General features: G+C 43.6%; 1 protein-coding gene across 1 annotated transcript in view; it reads right to left on the bottom strand.

Moving 5' to 3' along the window:
* LOC126108818 (zinc finger protein zfp-1-like) overlaps positions 1-13,022 on the bottom strand; it is a 112,758-nt gene that overhangs the window by 43,050 nt on the left and 56,686 nt on the right. The window contains 4 exon segments of the mRNA XM_049914182.1: positions 1,328-1,576; positions 3,501-3,691; positions 10,718-10,821; positions 10,870-11,110. Of these exon segments, the coding sequence (XP_049770139.1) occupies positions 1,328-1,576; positions 3,501-3,691; positions 10,718-10,821; positions 10,870-11,110 (785 nt within the window).

Genomic DNA, 13,022 nt, shown 5'->3' with positions numbered 1-13,022 from the left:
AAGGGCAAACCTGCAAAGAGTGCGGCCCGTACAATGCAAAAAGGGAAGAGACACAGTAACGTATGACTCGGTAAGGCTTTCCTGTGGAAAAGGTTTTGTTCATTTGACAACTGTTGTCAGTGTTTTTTAAAATTAGGAAAACATTTCAAGCTCTTGAAGTGTATCAAAACTGCTTCCCTCAGGAACTTAATAACAGATATCCAGATGTCGATCTGTGTGTCCTACTTCGTATCTGCACTATTTAAAATGAAAACCGAGAAATACTTCATTTAAGTGCCACAACCTATATTACAATCTGTGACAGGCTTTTCCCACAGTCAGTTGTAAACCCCGAATATTTTGATCCCGTATAACTGCGATTTGCAAGGCACCGAGCTCACACTACTGTGCAGCCAACCGTGTTCTTCAGTTCCACCGAGAGGAGCACGGGTACACTCACACGACGAGTGACCGTTCTGCCTACTCGGTCGTACTTTGACGAGTTACTACGTTACATTTTCGACCGCACGTAGTCGAGTAGATATTGTAATACAGTTTCCCCGTGTTTTAAAATCCCGCTCTTTCTTTCTCTTTCAAAAAAGATTGTTCGACAGTGACCCTCGTAATGACAGATTCGAATACAGACGAAGTGAGAAGCAGTCCATATGCTGCACAATAGTTACACAAAAATAAACTATATACTTCTATCTCCAGAAACTAAATCAAAAGGTAAACGAGTCTGAACTCGCAGCTGATACGGGATGCACACACAGAGCACCATCACGAGTGATTTACTCGCTACACAAATTGACTATTCTGTGTCGGTAAGAAACAATTTCACTCTTCAAATTAAGCTTTCTTCCACTCTACTTAACTTACAGAAATATATCACGATGCAACTCTTCGAGTGTGAAAACAGTGTTTATCTGAAAAAATGTTACACTGGCCACATTCCGAAGAATTAAAAATATTAATTGGTTCCACTCGATGAAAAAATAGTCAAAGACATTAATTTTCAGAGATTCTAACAATGATTATGGAACAAAGAATATAAATAATATATATTTAGAATATATTAGACTAAGTAAGTTCCAAAATAGGTCGAAATAAACTCGCATAAAGCTCTACAATGAACTGTTTCTATCAGTGAAAGACGTGCTGTACAATTGCTTCGGGTGCTACATAAGGGGCCAGATGCATTTATGAGGTAGAAGAGTTCTATAACAGGGAGGTAAACTAAAATTAACATTTAATTTTTAATGCAAAATACAACTGCAACGTCTACTGATTTTTAATCTGAAATCTTATCGACCTGTATTACATTCACGACGAGTGGTCAACTACTCACTGTCGAAGTGCTGGGCCTGCTCCATGAGGAACTGGCTGCCCTGCTCCCACTGCCGCTCCAGCAGCTGGTCCAGGCTCTGCGGCACCGTGCCCGGAGCTGCCGACGACGACGCCCCGCCGCCGCCGCCTCCCGGCTGCCCGTTCGCCGCCGCCGCCGCCGACGACCGCGCCTGCGTCGGACAGACGTAGTGCCGCCGTCATTCTCGTCGTCGAACTCCGTGCACACGTCGAGGGGATCGGTTCGCAAATTCTATTTCCCGCCCATCTCGCGTCCTCGGAGGTCACGTAGTAGTACACGACCGACTTCGGAATTGCCGTACCGAGACCTCACGCGCGTGTGTCGGTGAAATGCCTACTTACAGTTACGCGAGTGGCTTGAAGACTTATCGTGTAATACGACCGAGTCCAGTCGTCGTCAGATGTAGGGGTAACTTTGGGCGTGCCCTGGGGAGGTGTGTCGGGACCCTCGCTGTAAATGTCGTATATTAATGGCCTCGCAGACAATATTAATACTGAAATCAGACTTTTTGCAGACGATGCAGTTATCTGCAGTGATGTACTGTCTGATAGAAGCCCTTTAGTGGCACCACCAAATTGACACCAGCCCCGTGACTGGCAGTACCGTGTAATACTGCTCAATCGTCAATTCAACGAGAAGCGGCATCTGTAAGAGAGTTCCGAATGTGTGGTACTAGCCACAACTCTCTTTTGCAGAGCTAGCTACAGAACGTACCCGACAGCAGACTTAAACCCGAGAAACCACCCTCGCCAACAAGAGACGTGCCTCCTCTGTACGGTAGGAGTTGTAAACAGAGAGAGCTTTGGCAGAAACTTCCCCCAGAAAATTCTCGCCTTATTACCGATACTACGAAATGGGTAAACAGTTTCAGTCTTCCGAGGAAACCGTCGGGGGTCCGAGAACGTCCCATCGTGCGACTACCGGGTCATTGTGCAAACTACAGAGCACTAGACCGAGGAGAGATTATTATGAAAATTTCCTGGTGGACTCGACGGGCTGCGTTTAGTGAACAAGATCAGGGGACTAGTTAAAACACCTAGATATTCAGTTGTAAAATATACGACTGTGTGGTTTTTATAATATGTTTGCTTCTGTACTACATATTTAATAAGAGTTTATATAAAAATGTAAAATCATGAGATAAACCAAATTAATAATAATAGTATGTAGTGTCTTCTTTTGGACATGTCCAAAACAGCAAACACCATTCTGATCCGGCAGTCATTACAAATTAAGAGATACAAAGAAATTACAGATATCGGCTGCACGTGGGCACCGATTGGAATCGACGGGTAAAGCTGAAAATTTGTGTCGGAGAACAATTCGAACCCGGGCCTCCCGCTTTTTGGGCGGACGCCCTTACCTGAACGCCGTACAGAATCGGTGGTCATCGCAATTGCACGGACTACGCTAGCACGCCTCCCGTCAGACCCAAATTCTCAACTGAAACAGTGTCTGCCCTTTTGGACGTGTCCGAAAGAACAGACACCTTATATATGCATAATTAAGACGAGACTGCCAACGATCTCTTCAGTGCAGACGCACACCGGGCTTAAACTCTTGCGAGGATCGGCGAAATGCCGTGGGTAATAAATATAATGGGCAAGGGGTACTACTTTAGTAGCGAGCGGATAAGTCGAGAATTTGGATGTGACAGGAGGTGTACTAGAGTAGTACGTGTAGTTGCGACGACAGCTGTGTGGCCAGAGCATCTGCCTTTTAAGCAGGAGACCCAGGTTTGAATTACGGTGTGGCACTAATTTTCAACGTTTCACACCGATTTCGACGGATGCCCACTTGAAGACATCAATTTCACAATATACTTAAGTATTTACAAGAGAGTAACACAATCTATGAAACCAAAAGGCTTTAAAGGATCACAGAAAATATTAACTGGCAGTACATTATTGCGATGTAATATTTGGCAAGCGAATGCACAAATACCATTCTCAGTTGAGTAACCCTTCTGAAATTCGAACTGTGACACACTAAGTAAATAGTCTACTTGAACGCAGAACCCGATGCAGGTATTTTCATTCGTACAGTGTTAACTTTCTACTAGCATTTTAGAGCACCTCTGGCCGCCGTCTATTTCCGCAGAATGACCGGCACGCGGCCACCGACAGAAAAAGGCGGGGCGGGGCGGGGCGAGTACTCACCGAAGCGATGACCCTCGAGTGCAGTGGCGGCCCCACCAGCGACGAGTTGCTCGAGTCGGCCGGCGCGTACGCGTTGCCGTGCGCCTCCAGCTCCGCCGACAGCGTGTCCGACATCTTCTGCGCCATCGTCGAAGCGGGGTTCAGCTGGTTGCCCAGCATGTGCGGCGCCGACACGCCGTTCTGGAAACTGTTACCGGTACGAGTCGTCAGGGTCAGACGTCTACTCGAAACCTCGGTGTCACGATGAGCCGAAATGCGAGACTCGGCTGTACATTTGGCGAATCTCCGGTTCGAGAGTGGAAATGGAAAACGTTCCGCTGCCATTTCTCGGTACTCCACAGCGCGCCCCTGGGCCCGTTCCGAGTGTCAAATCGGGGAGAAAGTGTTTCGAACATTCACCACTAGACGGTGCGTGGTGTCTACACGGAGCAGTGCTTCCCGAAGGAATTCCGAGTGCCGCACATCGAGATCTCCCGCTTTTAGCCCGGGAGGTGAAACTTGAGTGTTCGCCGGTGGGCCCAGTTTTTTCCGCTTCGACAGAGATTTTGCGATCGTAGAGAAACGTAAGTGAGGCCTCTCGTCTGTGAGATTTACACGAGATTGTTTGCCCAGATACAGCTGTAAACTGGAAGTGTGTAATACCAGTGCCTACAACAGACCTATGAAAGTTGCTGCTGAAACATTGCTGTCAATGTAGGTGCACAAGATCTGCAAATGCAGTACGATCAAATTGACTCGTACTCATATCTGAAGTAGCTAAATAAAAAGCTGTACTCTGAAACACGAGGACGGAAAAATGTCAACATATTCGACACAGGAACAGACACGGCAGACGTCTACCGCGCCGTGTCTCATCTGGGGACCGGTTGCGTTTGTCAGTTATAAAACGAGAAGACCCGTCGATGGTGCTGCCATTTCTACTTAAACGGCACAGGTAGCTTTACAGTAAACTTTGCAACATACGATACCAATAGTGGAGTTGTGTACGAAACAGAGGTCAATAGTGAGACTTTTTTGTTCAATTTACTTATGTTATTCTCTTGCAAAAAGTTTAAAAGAAATGAGGTGTGCTTTTTGTTCATTACAGTTGTACTAGAAGGTGCATTTCAAATGGTCTCACGAAGTAAGTGAAATAAGAGCAGAAAACAAAATACGTTTCCTAGTCTTCAAAGAAATCACTACTCACAACAAATTCCCAAAATCAGTTGTAAAGTTGTCAGAAAATGTTTCTCACAGAATCGCTGTGAACACCGAGATCCCGTGCCGTAGGATATCCGCGAGGACCGCACGCTCGACTTTCGCAGTCAGTGCGAGGTCGCCACTCTTTGACAACTTCCTTATTCTCCACATTTGGTGGCGGCAGACCCCTTTTTGTTTCCTGCCTCAAACTGCCACCACACGTGACTGCAGTGCTTCTAGGGATTCTGTGGGGAGCATTTCCTGAAAAGTTCCGACAGCTTCGCAACCGATATTGGGAGCATGTTGTAGCTAATGGTGGTTACTTTTGACAGCGAAGTATTTTGTTTGTACCTCTCGATTCCTTTATTTTCTGAGACCTCTAACTAGACTCTTCTGATGCACCTTGTAATTAAAATATTGCTGCTTTATTTCTGTACTTGTATTAGTAAAATTAATGTAAAGCCTCTGCGTTAATGGCATTCTTATTGACGTTTAGAACCAGTCAGTTCTCTAGTGCGGCACTTAGAATGTTCTTAACGAATTATTTATTCTCTCATTTGTCTCATTATTTTTGCAGTGACGAGGTGGGCGACAGACTCGGAATTCTGGGGTATCAGAATAGTTTCTCACTTTTTGGACAGATATTCACGGTGTTTTTTTTTTTTTTTATTCGAGATTTAGCACTCAGAACCCTTTCTATTTCCACTCTTCAACTGTACCCACAGGAGTGTCGATTACACAGAGGAGCAAACTATAGTCAGGTAATACAATTTGTCAAATGTTTAAAACTTTTAGTTTCCAGTGTATTACAGAAACGTATGTTTATTCTTTATAGCAGAGGTACAAATGACGTGACCACAAAAGAAGAATAAATAAGCCCTCCTAAGACACAGAAAAGCCATTCAAGTAAGCAGGGCACAATCGTCAGTTGTACGAGTGTAAATTAGAAGACAGATCACAGAAGGCCTTTGAGACTTGTGTATGCACACTGTATCGTTAGTGGGAATAATTGAATTGTTATCTATCTTCTGCAGCTGCACCATACAGGTCCCGAGGAACATTCTCCTTCCTGCCTCTCACGTTAAGTGGTGGCAGGTTTGTTCAGAAGTCGCTTAACTTTGCATCAAATATAAGTTACTGCCACTGTGACACATTACTCGTTTCACACTCTAGCAAAACGCTAGGTACCAGTAAGCCAGGTATTACAAAGTTTCGAAGACCAGTATGTGCCGAACCCCTTCGTATTGCTACAGTAACAATTAAATACACAGAAAGAGTTTCATTACAGGACAGACAGAGGATTTAACCAGTCATTCTTACCAAACTCTAAATCCAAAGGAAATTTTAATTTTTATTAATTTTAATTAAATTAAATTTTAATACGTAATGCAACAGGATATACAACAGGACGTACTCTCAACTGCGGTTCACACAATACAGATGTCGAGTCTCGTGACAACCCTGTCACATCGAGTTTATGTGCGACTTTTGACTGAGATAGAGCGAACGCAATTATTTCGTTTACAATGTTTAATGGCAAAAGGTCACATATTCCTACAGGAGGCATACAGGTCAAAACGAGAAGAAAAGTTCCTGTAATTATACGTCTGGAAAAGTATATCGACTGAGATACGGGCAATTGAGGATGTGCAATACACAGCCCGAATTTTATTTGCAGACGAGGCAGGATTTCCACGAGACGGCACAGTAAATTACCACTATACGCACGTGTGGGCAGACATAAATCCTCGTGCTGTCAATCGCAGTCGAGACGTCGCAAAAGCTTCGGTATCGACGTAGGGGACGAAATGTCAGCGAAGTACTTCACCGAACAGATCGACAGGCACCAATTTCTGCACAACAAATTACCACCGCTACCGGGGAAAATCACTCTCGCAGGAGGACGACAGCGGATCACGCACGACAGTGTGTCACCCCATCTGTGAGGGAATATCTCACCGCTCCGTTCCACGAGTGACGGATCGATCGAGGTGATCCGGTAGCACGGCCTTCCCATTTGCCAGACTCGAATCTGTCAGATTTCTGGATACGGGGACGTTTAAAGGCACCAGTGTACGCACGACCCGTCGACAGATACCTTACGGGAGTGTGTGACCGGTGCGATCTGAACAGACTCGGACGTATTCCGAAGAGTTCGCGATTCACGGAAAGCGAGGGCCAGTGGACGTGCGGTACTGCCTGTAGCGCCTCCTGCCTCCTCCTGTGTAAGACCGGTGGGAACGAGAGGACATAACGGCACATATCTCGACATGTATGAGTTTGCAGACATATCGTTGTAGACTAATACTACCTCCTTTAAGAATAGGTGAAAAGTCTCTTTTAAACCGCCTGTATATTCTATGTTGTTGTTGTTGTCTTCAGTCCAGAGACTGGTTTGATGCAGCTCTCCATGCTATTCTATCCTGTGCAAGCTTCTTCACCTCCCAGTACCTACTGCAACCTACGTCCTTCTGAATCTGCTTAGTGTATTCCTCTCTTGGTCTCCCTCTACGATTTTACCCACCACGCTGCCCTCCAATGCTAAATTGGTGATCCCTTGATGCCTCAGAACATGTCCTACCAACCAATCCCTTCTAGTCAAGTTGTGCCACAAACTCCTCTTCTCCCCAATTCTATTCAATACCTCCTCATTAGTTACGTGATCTACCCATCTAATCTTCACCATTCTTCTGTAGCACCACATTTCAAAAGCTTCTATTCTCTTCTAGTCTAAATTATTTATTGTTCATGTTTCACTTCCATACATGGCTGCACTCCATACAAATACTTTCAGAAATGACTTGCTGACACTTAAATCTATACTCTATGTTAACACATTTCTCTTCTTCAGAAACACTTCACCCAACTTATTTTGACTACATTCCATTATCCTCATTTTGCTTTTGTTGATGTTCATCATATATCCCCCTTCCAAGACACTGTCCATTCCATTCAACTGCTCTTCCTAGTCCTTTCCTGGCTCTGACAGAATTACAAAGTCATTGGCGAACCTCAAAGTTTTTATTTCTTCTCCATGGATTTTAGTTCCTACTCCGAATTTTTCTTTTGTTTCCTTTACTGCTTGCTCAATATACAGATTGAATAACATCGGGGACAGGCTACAGCCCTGTCTCACTCCTTTCCCAACCACTGCTTCCCTTTCATGCCCCTCGACTCTTATAACTGCTATCTGGTTTCTGTACAAATTGTAAAATGCCTTTCGCTCCCTGTATTTTACCCCTGCCACCTTTAGAATTTGAAAGAGAGAGTATTCTAGTTAACATTGTGAAAAGCTTTCTCTAAGTCTATAAATGCTAGAAACGTAGGTTTGCCTTTCCTTAATCTATTTTCTAAGATAAGTCGTAGGGTCAGTACTGCCTCGCGTGTTATAAAATTTCTGCGGAATCCAAACTGATCTTCCCCGAGTTCGGCTTCTACCAGTTTTTCCACTCGTCTGTAAAGTATTCATGTTAGTATTTTGCAGCATTGACTTATTAAACTGATTGTTCGGTAATTTTCACATATGTCAACACCTGCCTTCTTTGGGATTGGAATAATTATATTCTTCTTGAAGTATTTCACCTGTCTCATACATCTTGCTCACCAGATGGTAGTTTTGTCAGGACTGGCTCTCCCAAGGCTGTCAGTAGTTGTAATGGAATGTTGTCTAGTCCGGGGGCCTATTCTACAGACCACTACAAAGAGCACGGAAGGGGTCGGTTGCCACTGCACAACTTATTGAGGTTTCCTTCCAATCTATTCACAGGAAGGAGGACTGCCTAACGTTCGCCGTAACGAATCTCATCTCACGTTCGCAATCTCTTTGGAAGTGATACACCCAGAGCTAAAGTACATTTCTAATTTCCCTTCAGCTTTGAAACTTCTTAAGCCGGCTTCTGCGGGACAGTCTGCACGTATCACTGAATGTCCTCCGATTCGGGTGAAGCCCTCTCTCAAGTGCCAGATGCACTCGGCACCGTTCGTGTCGTCCCCCTCCGAATAAGTTCGACATCCCCCGACGGTCCTACTCGGTACAGGTTCCACACATTCGGGTAGTAATTTTCCGAGCTACCTCGTCCGTTCGGCACGGCGATTCCTCCCCGCCTGTCGGGTTTTGACTTCGGCTAATAATATTTTTATTCCCTTTCTCTAATTTTTTGTCATATTTTCAATACTGTTATGCAAGTAATATGTGGCGCACATTCTGATATTCCAAAAATACGATTCAGCTTTCCCGCCATTTACATTTATTGTTCAGATATTCATTTTACGTATGCCAATTCTAAGAGTATTGCTAGTAGCTATTTTTGCTATAAATCGCTTTAACTAAAAGTTACAGCTAAATGAAGTTAGCACTTTAGTTCAATATGTGCAAAACTTTGTGACACAATCACCTTAATCCTGTATAGTGTCACACTATTTGAAAACTAACAGTTCCACCGTCCCTTAAATGCATTTTAAATTACCTAAAACTAGTTACCTTTAAAATAATTAAACTTTTAAGTTTGTACGAAGCCTAATTTTCTGGTACAGATTATGTCGTAACCAATGTTACAGTGCAAATCTGAACTACTTACCTTTGTTACCTTAATTTTTCAGTCAATATCACATACAGTACAAATTCGTTAACTAACTAATAATTTCGCATAATTTAACCTAATTTGCAATACATATAAATGACGAGATTCACATCCTGTAAAAATGTTAGTGTCCACATATTTTTCTAAATTTCTCATCATCTACATGTTATATCAGTCAAAACAACACTAGCTTTTGTAGTTCATCTAAAATATTAACATCCAAGCTCTCTTATTTTTAAAGCATAATCTACTTTACGAAATAAGATTTCTCAAGCCTGCCCGTAAGCACACGGATATCACTCAAAATTGGGAGTTTGCAATCTGAAAGATTACAAGTAAGGCCTGCATCCGGCGCACTCTGAGTGCACACGGTCGTACACATTCTTTAAGTAAAATACACTAACGGACAACTGTGTAGCTTTTTAATACTGACATTTAATAACTTTCGAGCAACTGCAATAATTCAATTGAACTGTGTGTGATCAATAGGAAGTGCGGAATGCTACTGTTGTCAGAATTAGTGATTGCCGGACACAGTGTTTCTCCTAATGGTCAAATTAAATGAATTACTGATGTGTAACGCAATATCATAAATGTGAACTGTGGTATTTTTATGTAAATATGAGCTTTGTTTTGTGCCACAATGGAACAAATAACTTCACCACTGTAATTGTAAATGCCAGTCTGTTTTTGTGTGCTAAGGTATTTTCATAGTTGACAAGCTGGTCACCATTGTTAACAATCAAACTTAACAAAGAATAAGTGTGGGTGTCAGTGCAAACTGAACGAGGTGTTGTGTACATCCCACACTCATTCAGACAATAACAGAAATGTACTCAAATTGAATCTAAGAAGTAGATTAGAAAATGAGACACTAGAAGTAGAATAATTTTACAACTCGGCAGCTAAATAAGATGTGACAGGTACAAAACGCATACTACCATTAGCGAGGAAAGCTCTTCTCGAGAAGGTAATCTGTTACTGTTAAATATACATTTGAGAGTTAGGAAGTCTCTTTTTGAAGGAATCGGTGTGGAATATAGTGTTGTACATAACTGAAATACGGACTGTAAGCAGTTGAAACAATAACAGAATAAAACCATTTGAAATGAGGACTACAGAACAACTCAATAAAGCTAAGAAAAAAATTTACAGCACAACATCACTAAAAGAAGGGGTTGGGCAATGAACAACGGTCAATTTGGCAACGAAATTCAGTCTCGTGGGGAGTGACAATTCTAAGGGAGAGACCGAGCCTCGACTGGGTACGAGTGGACTTAGGTCTGAGTAGTTGTGCAGAGCTGAAGAAACACTCAAAGAATACTTTAGATGGGAGAGTGCACGGAATCACTCTTTAGACCGAGTACCGTAAAAAGGCAGAAATAACCGCACGCCCCGCACTCCGGAGGCAGCGGCTCCTCCCCTCCCGCAGGCAGCAGCAGTGTCCTACTCACGGCTTGACGTCCCGCTCGTCCTTCTCCCGGCGGGCACGACCGATGCCGGCGACGGGAAGGGCCGCCTTGGCGGCAGCGGCGGCGGCGGCGGCGGCACTGCCGACGGTGCAGGACCTGCGCGACGACGACGAGGCGGCGGGCGCCGACTGCGCGCTTTCCGACCCGGGGCTGCTCGGCGGGGACTCCTTGACGGGCAGAGGGGGAGGGGTGGGATCGCCGCCCCCGCGCCGGCTCTTGGTGACGGGGGCCACCGTGGGGGCGGACGGGAGACTGCTGCTCCCGCCCATCCCGCGGCGCGGTTTCCCGCTGCGATTTACGGCGACCGGTGCCGCCGACTTCGTGTCGACCGGCGGGGTCGAGGCGGACGTCCCCGGCTTCTCCGTCGACTGCGACCTGCACGGGAGGCACGTACTTCGTTACACGTGCTCTACTGTGACGAGGTATCGATAGGGACAGGAAAAAATAGGTTTATTTGATGGGCAAGTTCAAGTTCAGTGTTAGCTTTTACCAAATTTGGTATAAATTTTTGCGAAATTGGGTGTTAATTATTGCAGAGTTTGGTGCTATTTTTTGTCACATTAACCTCCATTTTTTTGCCAAATTCTCAGTTGTTTTGTTTGGTCTATTTCTGAGATACTTTTTCCTTTTCCGTGTTATTTTTCTCCGGTTTTAGTGCTTTTTTCCAATTTCAGTGTCATTTTTTTTGCAGATTTCCGTGTCATTGTTTGCCGAATTATGAGTTATTTTTTGCCAAATTCTGACTTTCTTTAATGTGTCAAATTTGATGCCTTTTTTTTTTCTAATTCAGTGCTACTTTTTCCCTAACTCAGCATTATTCTATGCCAAATTTTGTGTTATTTTTTGTTGAATTTGGTGTTACTTCTTGCCAGATTTAATGTGTTTTATGACCAAGGTCGGTTAATTTTGTCAATTTTGGTGATTTTTTTCTCAGTTTCATTGCCACCTTTTTTTTTTTTTGGGGGGGGGGGGCTGTTACTTCAGATGTCACATCATCATACTTCGTTAGGCGGGCAATGAACTGTCATTTTAAGATTATACACGAACCTCAGCCTTGAGAGGAACAAGAAGAGAAAATGCACCTTTAGTGTTCAATAACTACCGGTTACGAATATTGTTTAATTGTCATCATCAGTTTTATAACATTTTTGTATGGGAAAAATGACATATTTAACGATATTGCGTAAAAATCACTTATTTCGTGATATTTCACTAAAAACTATCAATTTCGCATTATCTTTTTCATGAAATTTTTCTGTCCCTAAGTATCGGAGGGATTATATGCGAGACAATTGCGCAGCAATACAGTTTACATAATTTCAAATAGGCCACAGTGGCTATTCTTGATGTGACCTCAAACTTAATAATACAATATTGAATGATATATTGTCGTGAGAGATGCTATCACGGTGTAATTTTTAAAATTTTACTGTAGCAGTCTCGCACCAGAGCAAGTTGGTACCATCGTATCTGTCCTCATCCGATTGTCGATATTATTCTAATTTGTTTTTCTTTCTTTATTTGATCTCGTTTTACAAATGGCACATACATAACAGTTTCACACATTAGCTACTTTCCATTTGAGCAGGAATTCATAAAATATGATTGTTAACATTGTAATTTCCTGATTACAATAGTCTAATTTGTTTATCTTGAAATAATTTTTATAAAGAGATACCAAGAATTTATATTTTGTAAAGAAGACATGTAGTTAAAATTTTAGTGAGCAAACAGTTGTTTGTTTATAAAGTGATGTAGCTCAGTGAAAAGCACTCATTCTTCTCTTCTCAGTAAATATCCTACTTTTTACAAAAATGTCTGAGCCCCACGCGTGGCTCATGTTCCCGCCATCATGTATTTTACACCCTGTTTTTAACGTACTTCCACCTCACTACATTAATTTAACTTACTACTGTCAATGGGTTGCTGCTTTGCCCGACCGTGAGCGGCGTTAGCAGCGTCTATCGATATATCCCCTCTCGTAGTATCTTTGCTCGACTGCTATTACTTCCCGGTTGTTGTCTGCCGTAAGGAGTTCGGGTCTGCCAGTCAGATGGAATGCGTCTGGTGCACAGTCTGGACCTGCCAGTCGGGGAGACGCAATGCGGCACCAGTGCAGTCGGGTCGGAGCAGCAATGAGGTCTGCGTCGACACGGCTCAACCGACCGTTCCTGCCACCCGTCACTCGAGCCGGGTCACGGTCTCGACGGGTCTTTGGTCAGTCGCCCTACCGGACGACGCGTTTTGGCTCACCGATCGTTCACGAGTCGGCTGTGTGTGTGTGTGT

This window comes from Schistocerca cancellata, chromosome 11 (assembly GCF_023864275.1).
Source record: "Schistocerca cancellata isolate TAMUIC-IGC-003103 chromosome 11, iqSchCanc2.1, whole genome shotgun sequence".
Taxonomy (NCBI): domain Eukaryota; kingdom Metazoa; phylum Arthropoda; class Insecta; order Orthoptera; family Acrididae; genus Schistocerca; species Schistocerca cancellata.
Note: the sequence above shows the minus strand (reverse complement) of the source record. Positions and strands in the feature narration are given on the sequence as shown.